General features: G+C 35.5%; 1 protein-coding gene across 6 annotated transcripts in view; it reads right to left on the minus strand.

The window, feature by feature from the left end:
- The window catches only part of LOC133631183 (receptor-type tyrosine-protein phosphatase mu-like), a 578559-nt gene that overhangs the window by 103904 nt on the left and 454255 nt on the right, over positions 1–20400 (minus strand). For all 6 annotated transcript variants that reach the window (XM_062023331.1, XM_062023329.1, XM_062023328.1 and 3 more), the window contains one exon: positions 10632–10825. In XM_062023331.1, coding sequence (XP_061879315.1) covers positions 10632–10825 — 194 coding nt within the window. The remainder of the gene's footprint in view (positions 1–10631; positions 10826–20400) is intronic.

The raw sequence follows: 20400 nt of genomic DNA on the forward strand, positions 1-20400 counted from the left end.
TTTTAACCTCGGTTAATCCTTGACCTCAATGATTATTTACCGGGGACTAAAGGAGACTTTGGTTAATGAATCCAGATGTTAATTGGAGCCTTTCAGCCAGACAACACGTAAAAAAGTAGCCAAAAACGTTAAAGTTGGGTTAAGGCAGGGGTGTCCAAACTTTTTCCACTGAGGGCCGCACACGGAAAAATTAAAGCATGCGGGGGCCATTTTGATATTTTTCATTTTCAAACCATAACAAAATATATAGATTTTTTTTTTTAACAATTAGGGCTCCTGGGGCCCGTAAAGGGTCTCAGTCATTAAAATGTTAAAAACAAGTCAAATTATTATTGCCTATTATTATATATGCCTTTTCTGTCAAAGACAACTTTGTTTTGTATTAGAGATGTCCGATAATATCGGCCTGCCGATATTATCGGCCGATATATGCGTTAAAATGTAATATCGGAAATTATCGGTATCGTTTTTTTATTATCGGTATCGTTTTTTTTTTTTGTTTGTTTGTTTTTTTAATTAAATCAACATAAAAAACACAAGATACACTTACAATTAGTGCACCAACCCAAAAAACCTCCCTCCCCCATTTACACTCATTCACACAAAAGGATTGTTTCTTTCTGTTATTAATATTCTGCTTCCTACATTATATATCAATATATATCAATACAGTCTGCAAGGGATACAGTCCGTAAGCACACATGATTGTGCGTGCTGCTGCTCCACTAATAGTACTAACCTTTAACACTTCATTTGACTCATTTTCATTAATTACTAGTTTCTATGTAACTGTTTTTATATTGTTGTACTTTCTTTTTTATTCAAGAAAATGTTTTTAATTTATTTATCTTATTTTACTAATTTTTAAAAAAAGTACCTTATCTTCACCATACCTGGTTGTCCAAATTAGGCATAATAATGTGTTAATTCCACGACTGCATATATCGGTTGATATCGGCATCGGTTGATATCGGTATCGGTAATTAAAGAGTTGGACAATATCGGAATATCGGATATCGGCAAAAAGCCATTATCGGACATCCCTATTTTTTATAGTAAAAGTGAAATATGCAGTATTTCCCCCACCGCCCAAAACATTCAGAAAGCAATGTTTGATGTGAAGTAATTGAAGCCCTGAAAAGATCAATAATGCAGGACACCATTGATTTTATTTTCATTATTATTTTTGATTAATCACAGTGAAAAGATCAATAAAATCCCACTAAATATCTTTGGGATCCAAAAGGTACCCCACTCATAAAGTGATACATTTTTATTATTATTTGTTTTACTTTCAACACTTAAGTTACGAGATCAACTTCAGATATATCTGTCCATTTTACGTTTGAACTATTATTTTGTTGGTTTTATGCTCTTTTGTCCAAAAAAACTTGGATGTTTTTATATGGCAACCACACAATATATGCAATATTTTTCCACATAAAACATTTGAATGTGAAATATTTGAAGTAATTGGAGCCTTGAAGATGTCAATAATTCATTATTATTGATTTTTTGTCTTTTTTTTTTTTTTTTGAGCAATGGCAAAAAAAAGGAAAATAAAGATAGACAAAATTAAAAAAAAACAGCCTGCATGGCAGCTTTGTACGGAGCCCCTAGAGGGACATGGGAATTATTATTTTTTTAGACATGTATCTCGTGCGCACGAGAAAGTATCTCGTGGCCACAAGAAACTTTTTATAAAAAAAAAATATATATATATATTTTTTTATTTTTTATTTTTTTTAATAAAAACTTTCTCTTGCCACGAGAAAGCATTGGATGCGTGCTCATGGTTTGAGGTGTGTGTTAAAATGGCAGTTTAGGAGTTAATTTGGCTGTATTTCCAACTAGGACTTTCCCCATGTGTGTTGTGGCAAAATGTGAATGCTTGATTAGTAGGTGTGAGACAAACACTTTATCTTCCTGGTTATTGTAACGCTACGTGTTTGACATTATTTAAGACAGTTTTAGGACAGTTTTCCTCTTCTGTGGCTGTGGGGGGTGGGCGTGGCTTGCGGACCTGCTGCGAAGCGGAGTGTGTCAGTTAGTCCGATGTTGATGTGATAAAACTTCTTTCTTGTTTGGAAGATACACACACAATTGTAACTGTTATTTCTTCCTGCACATAATAAATATGTACAACGTGTTTGGATGTATTCATTTATGTAAAATTGTCATTAAATGTAATATTGCCTGACAAAAAGTGATTCGACGTAATATTTTGATATTTACACATCGCATATTTACACACGCGCATCTGACTAGAATACCCTTATGTGCATTACATATATCAACATCAAGTACCTACTGTACTGTTTACTTGTTGAAATACCCTTTTTAGCCAAATTAACTCCTAAACTGCCATTTTAACACACGCCTCAAACCATGAGCACACATCCAATGTTTTCTCGTGGCCACGAGAAAGTTTCTCGTGCGCATGAGAAACTTTTTATTAAAAAAAAATAATAATAAAATAAATATATATTTTTATTTTTTTTTATTTTTTATAAAAAGTTTCTCGTGGCCACGAGATACTTTCTCGTGCGCACGAGATACATGTCTAAAAAAAAATAATTCCCATGTCCCTTTAGGGCAGGGGTCACCAACGCGGTGCCCGCGGGCACCAGGTAGCCCGTAAGGACCAGATGAGTAGCCCGCTGGCCTGTTCTAAAAATAGCTCAAATAGCAGCACTTACCAGTGAGCTGCCTCTAGTTTTTAAATTGCATTTATTTACTAGCAAGCTGGTCTCATTTTTAATTCTAAGAGAGACAAAACTCAAATAGAATTAAAACATCCAAGAAAATATTTTAAAGACTTGGTCTTCACTTGTTTAAATTAATTCATTATTTTTTTTACTTTGCTTCTTATAACTTCCAGAAAGACAATTTTAGAGAAAAAATACAACCTTAAAAATGATTTTAGGATTTTTAAACACATATACCTTTTTACCTTTTAAATTCCTTCCTCTTCTTTCCTGACAATTTAAATCAATGTTGAAGTATATTTTTTTTGTGTGTGTGTAAAGAATAATAAATACATTTTAATTTAATTCTTCATTTTAGCTTCTGTTTTTTCGACGGAGAATATTTGTGAAATATTTCTTCAAACTTATTATGATTAAAATTCAAAAAAATTGAAAATCTGTAGAATCAAATTAAAATCTTATTTCAAAGTCTTTTGAATTTCTTTTAAAATTTTGGTTCTGGAAAATCTAGAAGAAATATTGATTTGTCTTTGTTAGAAATATAGCTTGGTCCAATTTGTTATATATTCTAACAAAGTGTAGATTGGATTTTAACCTATTTAAAACATGTCATCAATTCTAAAATTAATCTTAATCAGGAAAAATTACTAATGATGTTCCATAAATTCTTTTTTTAAGTTTTTCTCTTCTTTTTTTCGTTTGAATTTTGAATTTTAAAGAGTCGAAATTGAAGATGAACTATGTTTCAAAATTTAATTGTCATTTTTTTTCGTGTTTTCTCCTCTTTTAAACTGTTCAATTAAGTTTAAATATCATTAATTATTAATAATAACATAGAGTTAAAGGTAAATTGAGCAAATTGGCTATTTCTGGCAATTTATTGAAGTGTGTATCAAACTGGTAGCCCTTCGCATTAATCACTACCCAAGAAGTAGCTCTTGCTTTCAAAAAGGTTGCTGACCCCTGCTTTAGGGGCTCCGTAGCTTTGTGTCAACATTGCAACATTTTCTAGTTAGATTTCCCCTCATTCCACTTTTTTAATGTTTTTTTGATTTTTGCAATGGCATTTCCAGAATGTGTGGCGGGCCGCTAAACCATTAGCTGCGCGCACTTTGGACACCCCTGGGTTAAGGTGTCCAAAGAAGCACCAATGAATGGATTTAAACATCTGCTTAAGTTCCAGCTTGCCCGTGTAAATGCTAATGGGCTGCTCGCTGGCATTAGGGCGGCAGTCGCAGTGATGAAGGACGGCGAGGATGCTGGAGGTCCGCCAGCTAACGAGGGCAAATAAGAGGGATGTTCTCCCAGGGAGGCCAACAATCTCCTGGTGCCGTGTCAGCAAGAGGCATCGCGGAAGGCTTGCAGGGGTGACTTATTTTAAGATGGGTGGCCAGAATTTGACACAAAGTGCACAAGCAGTGCAAACAGCGAGGGCGGCGTGACAACAAATCACAGCGTAAACGCGTCCACACGGCTAGCATCAACACGCCATCCTAAAGTGAAGCAAGGGACGAACACAACTGCTTTGCTGTGCGGGTGGAAAACAACCACAGTGGCGGTGAGACAGACACACACCGTGTGTGTAAGGACACAGGTGGTGAGACAGACACACACCATGTGTGTAAGGACACAGGCGGTGAGACAGACACACACCGTGTGTGTAAGGACACAGGCGGTGAGACAGACACACACCATGTGTGTAAGGACACAGGCGGTGAGACAGACACACACCGTGTGTGTAAGGACACAGGCGGTGAGACAGACACACACCATGTGTGTAAGGACACAGGCGGTGAGACAGACACACACCATGTGTGTAAGGACACAGGCGGTGAGACAGACACACACCGTGTGTGTAAGGACACAGGCGGTGAGACAGACACACACCATGTGTGTAACCACAAAAGTGATGAGACCGAGGAACAACATGACCACAACAAGTAATTTTAAATATCGGCCTATTATTGATCTTTTGTCCAACTCATGATCTTTTTTTATTTTTTTTTAAATTATTTTAAACAACATAAAAAAAACAAGATACACTTACCATTAGTGCATCAACCCAAACAAACTTCCCTCCCCATCCACACTCATTTACATAAAAGGGTCTGTCTCTTTCTGTTATTAAAAACTTCAGGGGCCGTACTTATCAAGCTTCTTAGAGTGCCATTTTACACTTAAGTCCTGAGAATTTGCGAAATTTAGTCCTACTCTCAAACTTAAGAATAAAAGCTTTTTATCAACGTTCTTAAGTCTAAGAATCACTCCTACTCTCCACGATATTTAAGAGACCTTCAGAGGTGTCTTAAGTGGTTAGGAGTTGCCAGCAGGGGATGGCACTGAGGCGAGAGAGACGTGCGCCAACGTTCAGGGAACGGAACAATGTTTTTTTTTTTTTGATGACGAGCAGCTGATCAAACGGTATCGTTTAGACAGAGCGGATATTATTTTTGTCACAGATTTAATACTTTTCGATTCCATGTTGATTTCTGCATGTGTCTGCAGTGGGCTAGTATATATAGAGCCACCCACACCAGTTTCAAATTAGTTGCCTAATTAATGAATTGGAAAGAAAATGTTATGACAGTAGCGTATGTGTGTGGCCGTGAGGTGAGTGACGTCAGTGAGTGTGTGGGCGAGAGAAGAGAGGGAGCGGTAGCGTGAGTGCCGGCGGGGACTAGTTTGTTTTGTATTATTTTGTAGTTTATTGTCAAAATATACACTCCCATTGTCCATTTAAATATTTCCAAGATATTTCTTTATTCTTAGACAACGGATTCCCTTCCGTGATTGGTCATTTCTATGGACACAGAAATGACGTCACCTAAAATTGCGTTTACGGCACATAGTAATGTCGTAATTCAGCTCTGAGTGTGACACTTAAGATTCAGTCCTACACTTCGCTGAAAGTGTGAGTAAGACGCTTGATAACTAACTTTTAAGTGCAGCTTTCAGCCAAGAATTTATTTACTCTTAAGTCAACTCTTAGCAGACTTCTTAGGAGTAATTCTAAGAAGCTTGATAAGTACGGCCCCTAGTTCCTACAATATAGAATAATACAGTCTGCAAGGGATACAGTCCTTAAAGCACACACATGATTGTGTGTGCTGCTGCTCCACTAACATTTCATTAATTGCCATTTTTTATGTAATTGTTTTTATGTTGTTTTACTTTCTTTTTTATTCAAGAAAAAGTATTTTTAATTTTTTTATTTATCTCATTTTATTTCATTTAAAAAATAAATAAATAAAAATAAAAATAAAATAAAGGACCTTATCTTCACCAGACCGGGTTGTCAATGAAATCAGATTGTTCAAAAGGGTCCAACTCATGACCTTGTAAAAACTCTTTGTCCCATTTAGAAATATAAAAAAAGTCCAAAATATTTAAAAAAAAAAAAAAAAAAAAAAGGTGAAATTTAAATTTTTTAAATTTTATTTTTTTCTATAAGCCTTTGGATTTTTTTTATTTAATTTTTTTTTTCTCAAAAAAGATTTCCCACCAAAAGTTTACATTTTTTCTGACCAGAATTAATTTTTATTTTTTTTTGGCTTGAGTTTTTCCTCTTAAAAATGTTGGATTAGGACCTAATGAAGTATCGATAGTAGAGATGTCCGATAATGGCTTTTTTGCCGATATCCGATATTCCGATATTGTCCAACTCTTAATTACCGATATCAACCGATACCGATATATACAGTCGTGGAATTAACACATTATTATTGTAGCGTCCCGGAAAAGTTAGTGCTGCAAGGGGTTCTGGGTATTTGTTTTGTTGTGTTTATGTTGTGTTACGGTGCGGATGTTCTCCCGAAATGTGTTTGTCATTCTTGTTCGGTGTGGGTTCACAGTGTGGCGCATATTTGTAACAGTGTTAAAGTTGTTTATACGGCCACCGTCAGTGTGACCTGTATGGCTGTTGACCAAGTATGCCTGCATTCACTTGTGTGTGTGAAAAGTCGTAGATATTATGTGATTGGGCCGGCACGAAAAGGCGGTGCCTTTTAGACACGCCCCCAATATTGTTGTCTGGGTGGAAATCGGGAGAAATTGGGGAGAATGGTGATTTTCGGGATGGGTACTAAAATTCGGGAGTCTCCCGGGAAAATGGGGAGGGTTGGCAAGTATGACTGGGAGACGCAACTGCTCTGTACTTCTCCCTACGTTCGCGTACCACTCCGTACAGCGGCGTTTTAAAAAGTCATACATTTTACTTTTTGAAACCGATACCGATAATTTCCGATATTACATTTTAAAGCATTTATCGGCCGATAATATCGGCTGTCCGATATTATCGGACATCTCTAGTAAAGACCTATTTTTTGTTATTTTCTTACTGTTGTTACTCTTGACTGGTCATTGCATTTATTAGTGAGTTAACAAGTTCACAACTTTAAACGTTAATCCATTTTCAATAGGCCACAAATAGTTCAAGGAATAACCCATGAAAAATTTGAAGAGTATTTGCATATTCTTATCTACACTTGCTGGTCACTATGATATGAGTTGTACTGTACGATGTCTTCTGGCATCTTACATAGATAGATAGATAGATAGATAGATAGATAGATAGATAGATAGATAGATAGATAGATAGATAGATAGATAGATAGATAGATAGATAGATAGATAGATAGATAGATAGATAGTACTTTATTGATTCCTTCAGGAGAGTTCCCTTTGGAACATTAAAATTCCAGCAGCAGTGTGTACAGAATAGAGATTGAATTTAAAAAGTACAAAGTAAATAATGGGGGTATAAATGGAAATAAAATAAAAAATATTACAATAAGGATACAAATAAAAGGCAACGATAAGAATACAAATATAACAGTAAAAACAAGAATATAACAAGAGAAATGAGGCAGTAGTGATCATGTTATGAACATGTATTGCACTGTAAATTGCACTTTTTTTTTGCAGTTTATTTCAGTATTGCTATTGTTTTGCATCCCCTGTCATCTTAGTACCCCCACCCCCCCCTGAGAGGACTTGTACAGTCCGATGGTGTGTGGGACAATGGAGTTTTTGAGTCTATTACACTGCAAAAAGTGAAATCTAAGTAAAATGAAATATGTCAAATAAGGGTGATATTTGCTTATTTTCTGTCTGATAAGATAATTCTTCTCACTAAGCAGATTTTATGTTAGAGTGTTTTACTTGTTTTAAGTGTTTTGCTCCTAAATGATGTCAGTAAGATATTACAGCTTGTTGCTGAGATTTGATGAGCTATATTGAGTAAAACATGCTTGAAACTAGAATATCAACTGTTGTGTCATCAACACTCACAAGTAGAAAACTACTTTTTTAAAGTCATCATTTCTTACTTCAAGCATGGAAAAAAAAAATCATGATGCCGAGTGCATATCATTATGTCAAGATAATGGCACTAGCATTTACTTCATTTAAGAATATTTTTCAACATATTAAGCAAAAAGGTCTCCTTTTTTTCCTACCAAAAAAAATGCACTTGTTATTAGTGAGAATATACTTATTTGAAGCTATTTTTAGCTTCATTGAGGTTAGCTAATTTGACTTGTTTTGGAAAGTCTTGACAAGATACATTTTCTTGTTCTATTGGCAGATAATTTTGCTTAGTTCAAATAAAATACCCCTCATTTTTGTAATTGTTTTCCTTGTTTTTCAACACTGACTTTTTGCAGTGTAGTCCTGCACCTACATCAACTTACACTAAGAAGGACAAGGTTTGCTAATTAAACTGCAAAAACTGAAATCTAAGTAAGATGAAATATGTCAAATAAGGGTGATATTTGCTTATTTTATGGCTGATAAGATCATTCTTCTCACTAAGCAGATTTTATGTTAGAGTGTTTTACTTGTTTTAAGTGTTTTGGTCCTAAATGATGTCAGTAAGATATTACAGCTTGTTGCTGAGATTTGATGAGCTATATTGAGTAAAACATGCTTGAAACTAGAATATCAACTGTTGTGTCATCAACACTCACAAGTAGAAAACTACTTTTTTAAAGTCATCATTTCTTATTTCAAGCATGAAAAAAAAAATCATGACTTTGACACAATTGTGTCTCATAATTAAAACAGATGACAGCCAAATGGACTTTGCTGTTTTATTTTCAATGAAACAATAGAAAATACGTACTCATATCAGTGTTTCCCACACATTCATTTATTTGTGGCGGCCCACCACGAAAGAATTACGTCCGCCACAAATATTTTTTTTTTTTTTTTTTTTTTTTTGTCCTGTCCAGCTTCTCAGGCAAATCATATAGTAGATGTAGATGCCCATATAGGCTGTTCACATTTACTTTACAAAAGAGAAGTGTAGGATACTTCTCTTGTTGCCTTATTTGTATTTGACCACTACTGTTTTCTGTTTATTTGTTACTGACTGTGGCAGGACACCTCTGCCTCTTTATGTTGCTGGTAAATAATATGGTTGTAGTAGTAGGCTAAAGTTAAATTATTTAGTATGCACTAATTAAAGGGGCAGAGCTTTAAGAGACATTTTAGCTTTTATATTTTATAAGATATATTTTTTGTAAGAACCACAATTAATAAATATATTTCAGTGAATACCGTATTGTTCAAATCTGTATATAAATATGTACATAAAGTGTTGTAATTATATTGTAAAATGGATGGATGGATGGATGGACGTTTAAAACAAAACTGTTATTATTAATTAGTAAGTATACATTTTTTGAGCCTTTTTAGAGAAAATCATATCATTGGAGTAAATTATGCAATTTACTCGATGATGTCATGGTGACCACGCCCGCAGCCACGCCCATAGCCACGCCCCCACCGCCACAGGTATCTTGGCAGTTTATGGGAAACACTGCATATAGTAGTACAGTTGGCACAGTACAGTAAACTGACAGTTCATATTTAAACATTTAAGATGTGACATTTTTAACAATTTTGAACATAAATAGTCCATGCACATTGAGATAAGTTCTTCAAAATTACAATGAAACATTTTTTGGCCGGGGGCCCGGGCTGTATATATGCGCACTAATTGACTGAAAGAGCACGCACTTGGCGCGATGATGTCATGTTATCCATGGAAAAATGCATTTTTAGACAATATGATTTGCCTGAGCGGCTAGGAGACCCCGAGAGTAACAAGATGTTGCCTTGTTGCCTTTCCGCTTTTAGTATAAATTTGCTGGTTTCAAAAAATGTCATGCCGAGCGCATATCATTATGTCAAGATAATGGCACTAGCATTTACTTCATTTAAGAATATTTTTCAACATATTGTGCAAAAAGGTCTCTTTTTTTAAAGAAAAGTGCACTTGTTATTAGTGAGAATATACGTATTTTAAGGTATTCATTGAAGTTAGCTAATTTGACTTGTTTTGGAAAGTCTTGACAAGCCAAATGTTCTTGTTCTATTGGCAGATCATTTTGCTTAGTTCAAATAAAATACCCCTCATTTTTGTAATTTTTTTTCTTCTTGTTTTTGAACGCTGACTTTTTGCAGTGTAGTCCTGCACCTACATCAACTATTTATCGCAAAACATCAATTAACAAAAAAAAAAAAAATCTGAAAATATCCCCGTAGGGCTGGGCCGTAAAACAATATCAACATATATATAATGATAGACACATAACTTATGTTAAAAAAATAGGAAAAAGGCAGAAAGACGATATCAGTATATATCATGATACACATAACTTGTGTAAAAAACGTACACTAAGAAGGACGTGGTTTGCTAATTAGAAGAAATAAAAAACAGTCTTCATTGTACTGATTTTGTGTTAGCACATCTTAGCAGATTGTTGTTAAAGTACAGCGCCACCTGCTGGTTTGGCATGCTCTTAACAGCCTGTTTTGGACTTTTTTTTTTTTTCCTACCCTGGAGTTGAAATACAGATGCATGAAAAGCACCAGTGGACACGTGGACATTTCCGCAGTACGTCTAAGGAGACTTCCTACCTCGTACTCCTCTTTGAATCCGTAGCCCTCGGCGCACTTCATCTGCGTGATGTGCTGCAGCAGGTCGGCCACGCGGATGGCCGGGTGCAGCTGCCCGGTCTGGTAGGGCACGTCCACGGCCTCGCGCTTCCTCAGCGAGTGCGTGTGAGACTGCACCAGGCTGCTGGTGTCGCTTCCCATGTTCTGGCTCTCGTCTGCAACAAGCACAGAGGGGCAGGCATGAGGGGAGCGACCCGCAGGTAAAACGTGGCGGCGTGTTGACACCTTGCTTGAAAGCAGTAAATGACATTTTGGGGTTTGGGAATGGAGTTGTCCCAGATGGACGTTGATGTCAATTACTGTTCAGCATGATGCCACCACCTCCTCTACACTTATGGATGCTCACAACAACACCACGGAATTGAGTAACAGGATGAATCATGTGGTGCGCAGGTCTGTCTCTGGAGCACACCTGACTAACCTGCAGGCGTTTAGTACACTTTTAGTACACTTAGGGCCTGATTCACGAAGCTCCAAATAGCAGGTACTAAACAGCGGGTGCAAACAATAAAATGGCATGTACTGTTATTGGGTGTGTTGCGTATGATCTTCTAAACCAGGGGTCAGCAACCTTTTTGAAAGCAAGAGCTACTTCTTGGGTAGTGATTAATGCGAAGGGCTACCAGTTTGATACACACTTCAATAAATTGCCAGAAATAGCCAATTTGCTCAATTTACCTTTAACTCTATGTTATTAAATTAAAGTTAAAGATTAAAGTACCAATGATTGTCACACACACACTAGATGTGGCGAAATTTGTCCTCTGCATTTGTCCCATCCCCTTGGGGAGCAGTGGGCAGCAGCGGCGCCGCGCCCGGGAATCATTTTGGTGATTTAACCCCCAACTCCAACCCTTTGTTGCTGAGTGCCAAGCAGGGAGGTTATGGGTGCCATTTTTATAGTCTTTGGTATGACTCGGCTGGGATTTGAACTCCAACCTACCATTAATAATGAATGATATTTACACTTAATTGAACGGTTTAAAAGAGGAGAAAACACCAAAAAAATGACAATTACATTTTGAAACATAGTTTATCTTCAATTTCGACTCTTTAAAATTCAAAATTCAACCGAAAAAAAGAAGAGAAAAACTAGCTAATTCGAATCTTTTTGAAAAAATTAAAAAAATAATTTATGGAACATCATTAGTAATTTTTCCTGATTAAGATTAATTTTAGAATTTTGATGACATGTTTTAAATAGGTTAAAATCCAATCTGCACTTTGTTAGAATATATAACAAATTGGACCAAGCTATATTTCTAACAAAGACAAATCATTATTTCTTCTAGATTTTTCCAGAACAAATTTTTTTTTAAGAAATTCAAAAGACTTTGAAATAAGATTTAAATTTGATTCTACAGATTTTCTAGATTTGCCAGAATAATTTTTTTGAATTTTAATCATAATACGTTTGAAGAAATATTTCACAAATACTCTTCGTCGAAAAAACAGAAGCTAAAATGAATAATTAAATTAAAATGTATTTATTATTTTTTACAGTAAAAAAGGTTGTATTTTTTTTCTCTAAAATTGTCTTTCTGAAAGTTATAAGAAGCAAAGTAAAAAAATAATGAATTTATTTAAACAAGTGAAGACCAAGTCTTTAAAATATTTTCTTGGATTTTCAAATTCTATTTGAGTTTTGTCTCTCTTAGAATTAAAAATGTCGGGCAAAGCGAGACCAGCTTGCTAGTAAATAAATACAATTTAAAAATAGAGGCAGCTCACTGGTAAGTGCTGCTATTTGAGCTATTATAAATTTTTTTTGAAATTTAAATTTGTATTTATTTATTTTATTATTATTTTTTCCATAAAGAAATACAATCATGTGTGCTTACGGACTGCATCCCTGCAGACTGTATTGATATATATATTGATATGTAATGTATATATTATGTTTTTTATGTTGATTTAATTAAAAACTAATATTTTTTTCAATTTTTTATTTTAAATTTTTTTTAATTTCTTGTGCGGCCCGGTACCGGTCCGTGGACCGATTGGTACCGGGCCGTGGCCCGGTGGTTGGGGACCATTGATATAACGTACGCTTATTCAGCCTGTTGTTCACTATTCTTTATTTATTTTAAATTGCCTTTCAAATGTCTATTCTTGGTGTTGGTTTTTATCAAATAAATTTCCCCCAAAAATGCGACTTGTACTCCACTGCGACTTATATATGTTTTTTCCTTCTTTATTATGCATTTTCGGCCGGTGCGACTTATACTCCGGAGCAACTTATACTCCGAAAAATACGGTAATTCTTATTTAGCTGAGAATTTTGAGTTTCCTAACGGGGCCTTTCACTTGATTCACATTCATTTCAAACAAGCAACAGACATGTACCACTTTTTATGGGCATTTCAGAAACCAGCAGTCCTGACTCCTGCGGTGCATCTACACGGAAGCCACTTTCCTTTTTTTTTTCAGTGCGCTCTTGGGACTGCGAATGTCAGAATACATAATAACATTATTATGTATTTTACAATGTACTGCTTTTATATTTCCTGTATTTTATATTATTACTTTGAACTGTTTTATATTTTAATTTTGTATCTTGTAAAGCGTCTTTGAGTACTCTGAAAAGCGCTATACCAAATAAAATGTATTATTATTAACATTATTATTATTATTATGTGAAGCAGAATATGCAAGAAAATTTATATTGCTAGAAGTATTTTTCACAGCGATAATATGTTAATATTATATCTTATATATGAAAAAACAAAGATAATTCAAAAAAAAAAAGTCAGTAGAGACCAAAACACATTCCCTCTTAAGTAACCCAGCAGCTAGGACGTTGCTGAACAGACAGTATGCCTAATATTTATTTTAGGGGTCTCCAAACTACGGCCGGTGGGCCAGATCCGGGTTAGTAATAGACGACAATAAACTTAAAACTATTGAAAATGTGCTCCATTGACCATGAGCATTGCATTGTAATCATAGTGCATAAAAGCAATATATACTGTAGGTACCATTCAGATTTGGATTCATCAAAAACAGCTCAAATGTGTGGTACAAAACACACAAGTTGCCCACTGGACTATGTGCACATTATAACAATTTCTAAACTCTACCCATAATTTAAAATGACACCCTTTTGAATCCATTACAACGTCTAATAGGTATGATGCACTAAATACTCTCCACACTTCCACACGTTTGGCACATTTTAGCTGCTTGATATTTCTGATGGATTCAACAACTTTAAGGAGGTAGTCAGGGAAATCAGGTAAAAAAAGTATAATTTTTTTGTTCACATACTCTTAATATTCACTGTTTTATAGTTTATATCTAATATTGTAGCGATGGGGGGTGTCGATGTGTTGTTGTTCAGTCTGTTAACTAAAGTGTGTTTGTAATTAACGCTTTAACAAACTGACGTGTCTCTGATTGTTTCTGATAATATTGTAAATCCCACATCTTTTATTTTTGTGAAAAATGATTGTTGTTGTGGTCATATTATATATATATATAGTATATATATATATATATATATATATATAGTATATATATATATATATAATATCTATATATATATATATATATATATATATATATATATATATATATATATATATATATATATAGAGAGAGAGAGATTATATATCTATATAGATATATACACATATATATATGTATATATATATATATATATATATATATATATATATATATATATATATATATATATATATATATATATATTTACACATACACATATATATATATACATATACATATATACTGTATATGTATATATACATATACATACTATATATATATATATATATATATATATATATATATATAATATGTATATATATATATATATATATATATATATATATATATATATATATATATATATATATATATATATATATATATATATATATATATACATATTAGGGATGTCCGATTATGGCTTTTTGCCGATATCCGATATTCCGATATTGTCCAACTCTTTAATTACCGATACCGATATCAGCCGATACCGATATCAACCGATATATGCAGTCGTGGAATTAACACATTAGTATGCCTAATTTGGACAACCAGGTATGGTGGAGATAAGGTACTTTTTAAAAAAATTAGTAAAATAAGATAAATAAATTAAAAAAAATGTCTTGAATAAAAAAGAAAGTACAACAATATAAAAACAGTTACATAGAAACTAGTAATGAATGAAAATGAGTAAAATGAAGTGTTAAAGGTTAGTACTATTAGTGGAGCAGCAGCACGCACAATCATGTGTGCTTACGGACTGTATCCCTTGCAGACTGTATTGATATATATTGATATATAATGTAGGAAGCAGAATATTAATAACAGAAAGAAACAACCCTTTTGTGTGAATGAGTGTGAATGGGGGAGGGAGGTTTTTTGGGTTGGTGCACTAATTGTAAGCGTATCTTTTTTTGTTGATTTAATTTAAAAAAAAAAAAAACGATAATAAAAAAAACGATACCGATAATTTCCGATATTACATTTTAACGCATATATCGGCCGATAATATCGGCAGGCCGATATTATCGGACATCTCTAATACATATATATGTATATGTATATGAATTGGGGGTTAAATCACCAAAATGATTCCCGGGCACGGCCACCGCTGCTGCTCACTGCTCCCCTCACCTCCGAGGCGGTGAGCAAGGGGATGGGTCAAATGCAGAGGACAAATTTCCCCACACCGAGTGTGTGTGTGACAATCATTGGTACTTTAACTTGAACTTTTAACTAAATGAATTGCGCTCCTTATTCTGCTCACTTAACAGACACAATCCACTTTGCACACGGTCTGCGGATCAGCTTTGCATGTGCTAACTTTGGGTCAATCAGGCCCTCAGTAGTCTGGACTAGACCAAGAAAAACTGCATTAATAATGGTTAGAATAATTGTATCTAAGTTATCACAAAACTTTGTGTTTCAATGAGTTCCCGGCGAGAGGACACAAAGCTGTCTTTGATCCTACCAAGAAGAAGGCTTGTAAAACTCCACTGTGTAGGATGGGAAGCAACATGAAGGTGTTCTGTCAACAGAAATATATTGTCTTGACCCCAGAACTACAAAGCGGAAAGGAAGCAGGACCAGACTCCCCTCCAGGCGACCTTTTCTTCGAACTGTTTTACAACCTTTTCTTTGAACTGTTTATAATCAAAGTCGATGGCTGTTTACGACCCCCGTCCCTTAGAAACAGCTTGTTTAATAGATGTCAGGAGTTTTTAACAGGTAGCACATCAAGTTTGTTTGGTTCTTTTTAAAACTTGAGTCAGTTGCAGACATGAGGCACAGATGTTGTTGTCGGGGGAGGGGTAGGGGAGGGGGGTGTCAACTAATGATGGACGTGCAGCCAGAAATATGGAGGATGTGTAGATGCGGAGGAGAGAGTTTAAGGGGAAAGGCCACAGTGAGCATCATAAAAAAACATCACAAAAACCCAGCCCTCATCTTCACATAAATGAATGAAATAAATACAATAAAATAAGGATTTATGTGTGGGAGGGAGGATAGGGGGGTGATGCTGGCATGGGGACTCATGCTATGCTAATGGTGGGGATGGAGAGGGGTGTGGGCGGTGAAATGCTAACATGTCCACTGCGATGTCCACATGCAAGTGATGTCACAATGTCGGAAGCGCTCGTCCGCTGTCCGACTACAACACCACCCCCCCTCACACCCCGGGCCCACATGGGAGAACTTACCATTAATGGGCACTTTTTAGATAGCAGATACATAAGAGGATGTGGAAAAGTGTGAGAGAAAGAGAGAAAGAGAAAGAGAGGAGAGAAGAGAGAGGGGATAAGCAACAATACAGCATGAGAACCTGGCACAGTGTTTGAGCTAGACTAGGCTATATGCGGACCACCTTTCCCCCCCACCCCAATCCCCCATTCCCGGTTCGATAGATGCCTTGGCCCGGTTAGGGGTGGGCGGGTGAGGGGGGTGTATAGGGTGTTTGCTGAGTGATGGATGAGTTTTGGGGGGCGATTTGACAAAACATGACAAAAGTAAAAAATTAAAATGCAAAAAAGAAAGTAATGGCTTTAGAAAGGGAGGAGATTAGTAGCAAATCAAACAAAATGATGGAGGTTAATTGAACAAAGATGTGTATGTTATACACTCATAACAATAACCTGTGTCATAATAATAAAGTGGATGTCTACTCAAACAGTGCGGTCATGGACTTTATGGTCATTTGTGCTAATATGTCATTAAATAGAGTCACGGTGTCGGAATCAAACAAACAAGCTTCCCTTTCTTCCCCTCCATTTTTCTGCATTCTTTCATATCTCAAGTTATCATTACGTATATGCAGGGCCGGCCCGTGGCATAGGCCGTATAGGCAAATGCTAAGGGCGCCGTCCATCAGGGGGCGCCACGCCAGTGCCACAAATGTTGGAGGAAAAAAAAAAAAAAAAAAGTTGGTACTATTATTTCTAAATACATAAAATAATCCCACGTTAATTAAAATGCAAAGTAAAGCCTATTTAATAGAAATATTATTTGTTACAACATTTCACCCCCCCCCCCCCTCCCCCGGCACGGTGCGCCCCCTCCCTTCCCGTATCATGACTCTTTTTGGACGTCACCACATAAAAAAAATCAACACAAGATGTCAAAACGGCCAAAACTGTCAGGTGCCCAGGGAAGAAAAAAGAGAAAAGAAGAGGAGAAACGAGAAAAAGACAGAGGTAGCAGGTAGGTAACGTTAGCCTACATGAAATTATTTGTCTGTTACAGAATGTGATAGTAACCTGGCTTTTTAGCATTAAGCTAATGTTACATGATTCGGCAATTGCTAATCAATAAACAGCTAGTTCTGTTTTAACGTCGGGTTAATATTGTGGAGGGGGCTAAATTGTTATGGAAAATAATAATGTAACGTTAGGTAATTACAGTACTCCCTGGTGTACAGTCATTTGTAAGTCATTCTAGTTAATGCAATATTAAAAAGCACAAATAAAGAACTCAGTAGGATCCCCTTTTTTTGTAATATAGTTGTTAAAGTCATACTGGTTTGATATCTTGTTTTGTGCAGTGCCTTATTTATATTGTATTTTTTATTTATTTTATGCAACTTGTTGACACGTTTTATTTTGTGTTTATGTATGTAAAAAATATTGTATTTCATATATCAATTTTTTATTTTTTGTATTCATTTATTTATCCATATTTTTTTTAATCTTGTTAACTATTCTGATTGTTAATTTGCTTTCTTTAAGTAAAAAAAAAGGTCAAAGACAAAGCTATTCGGTTTCTTGTGAGTATATACACTCCACTGCCGATGTGGGGGGGCGCCACCTAAAATCTTGCCTAGGGCGCCAGATTGGTTAGGGCCGGGCCTGCGTATATGTATTGTTGCATTTGAACAACTGTATTGTTGATAATAAAGGTAAAGTATTGGTATTGTTCATTATCAATAGCGCTATTTCTATTGGTATTCGTGATGCTCCATTTTTAGTGTAATAATGCTCATTGTCATTTCTGTATTATTTGTTATTTTTTCGCTAACTGCTTGTTTGCTATTACTTTTACCATCATATTTGTACATGTCGTATTTGCTGATGTTGCTTTATTGTTGTTGTTGTGTTTGCTGTTGTTGTTTTTGTCTCTCTGTCTAATCCCCATACTTGCCAACCTTGAGACCTCCAATATCGGGAGGGGGGGGGGGTTGTGGTTGGGGGCGTGGTTATTTATAGCTAGAATTCACCAACTCGAGTATTTCATATATATATATATATATATATATATATATATATATATATATATATATATATATATATATATATATATATATATATATATATATATATATATATATATATATATATATATATATGTATGAAATACTTGACTTTCAGTGAATTCTAGCTATATACTGTATATATATATTTTTTTTTTAAAATTTTATTTACATAGAAAAAAAAACAAACAAACTTGAATTTCAGTGTTCCGGTGGCTATCCATTAGATGGCAGTATTGTCCTGTTTAACTTCTCCGTTCATGATGAGTATATCATTACGGCCGCCATGTCTGTAATTTCCTCGTTCTTCTGCTTCGTCTCCTTGTTGTGTGTGCAGTTGTGCACTCTCTAAAAGCCCTAGATGTTATGACGTCTTTGGGCAGGCAAGCTGTTTATATTGTGGGAAAGCGGACGTGAGAACAGGCTGTCCCCACTCAGGTCCGCATTGAGCTGGAGGGGGCGTGGCCTCCAGCTCCGGCTGAATACCGGGAGTTTGTCAGGGGAAAATCTCTGCCGGGAGGTTGTCGGGAGAGGCGCTGAATATCGGGATTCTCCCGCTAAAAACGGGAGGGTTGGCAGGTATGCTAATCTCCTTCTTGTCCCCACAATTCCCCCCTCTGTCTTCCTTTTGTTCTCTTTCTATCCCCTCCTGCTCCGGCCCGGCTGCACCAAATGATAATATAAATACATTTAATACAGTCAAATACAAATAAGGCAACAAGAGAAGTATCCTACACTTCTCTTTTGCAAAGTAAATCTGAACAGCCGATATGGGCATCTACATCTGCTATATGATTTGCCGGAGAAGCTGGACAGGACAAAAAAAAAAAAAAAAAAGACTTTAGGCAATTGTTCTTTGACGGTGAGATACTTAAAATCAAGTGGTGTGCCACAGCACTTCTTGGAGACCATCACTGCTCTCATAATAAAATAACATTTGATATTTTTTTGTTGCAGTGGATCCTCGCTTATTTGCGCTTCCCCATATTTGTGATTTCGTAATAAAAAATGTTGTTGTTATGTTTGTGGTAAAAACGAGCCCGTTCCAAAAATAGACCCTTTTTCCACAGAAAATGTGTCGAATTCGATGAAGTCAGCAATCATTCCTAAATATATGATGATAAGATGTGCAGCATACATGAGGTGGCATAGGTGGCATCATCCTCCCTGCGAGTCATACCAAAGACTATAAAAATGGGAGCCTGCTTGGCACTCAGCATCAAGGCTTGGAATTGAGGGTTAAATCACCAATAAATATCTTGATCCTGAATTCCCTTCTTGATATTTTCAGTTTTCTTTTTCTCCCCCTCAGCAGAGTGATTTTGGTTATTTAGTTTTGCAGCCGAAGTGGTGAGTTTTCAGTTTTTTCTTACAGTTCTTCCTTTTCCTCAATTTCTTGAGTGACACCTTTTGTTAACCGTTTTTAGGTAAGATACAGTGTAGAAGTTTTATAGCCATTGTTTCTCCCTTCTTTTGGAGCGTTTTTTGTTTATGATCAATTTCATAGATTATATCAGTTTGTTATTGTTTTTGTGTTTCCTCCTCTTGGAGTGATTTTCCGTTGTTCCTTTTTCTGGAACTTTTTTTTTGTCGACTAGTCAGGTTATAGCTTATGTTGATTTGACCTGACTCTGGAGGTGAAAAGAAACTTTCAAAATAAAAGCCTGCCGGATTGTTCCCTACTCTGCATCTCAGTCCCATTTTTGACCAAGCCTGACACCCTTTATTTAGAAAAGTATCCAAAAGTACCGAAAAGTATCAAAATGATTTTGGTACCGGTACCAAAATATTGGTATCAAGACAACACTACCCAGATTAAATAAATAGTTATCTCGTCGCTTAACTTTTCATAAAATTTCATACTACTTATAGTCAAATTCCACAAAAAGAAAGGAAAATTTGGTTCCATTTGAGTGTTTATTGCGGCGATACTGTGACAGTACATTGCAGTTTCCGTGCAAGCGAGTACGTCATATT

The sequence above is a fragment of the Entelurus aequoreus genome, linkage group LG16, assembly GCF_033978785.1.
Source record: "Entelurus aequoreus isolate RoL-2023_Sb linkage group LG16, RoL_Eaeq_v1.1, whole genome shotgun sequence".
Classification (NCBI taxonomy): domain Eukaryota; kingdom Metazoa; phylum Chordata; class Actinopteri; order Syngnathiformes; family Syngnathidae; genus Entelurus; species Entelurus aequoreus.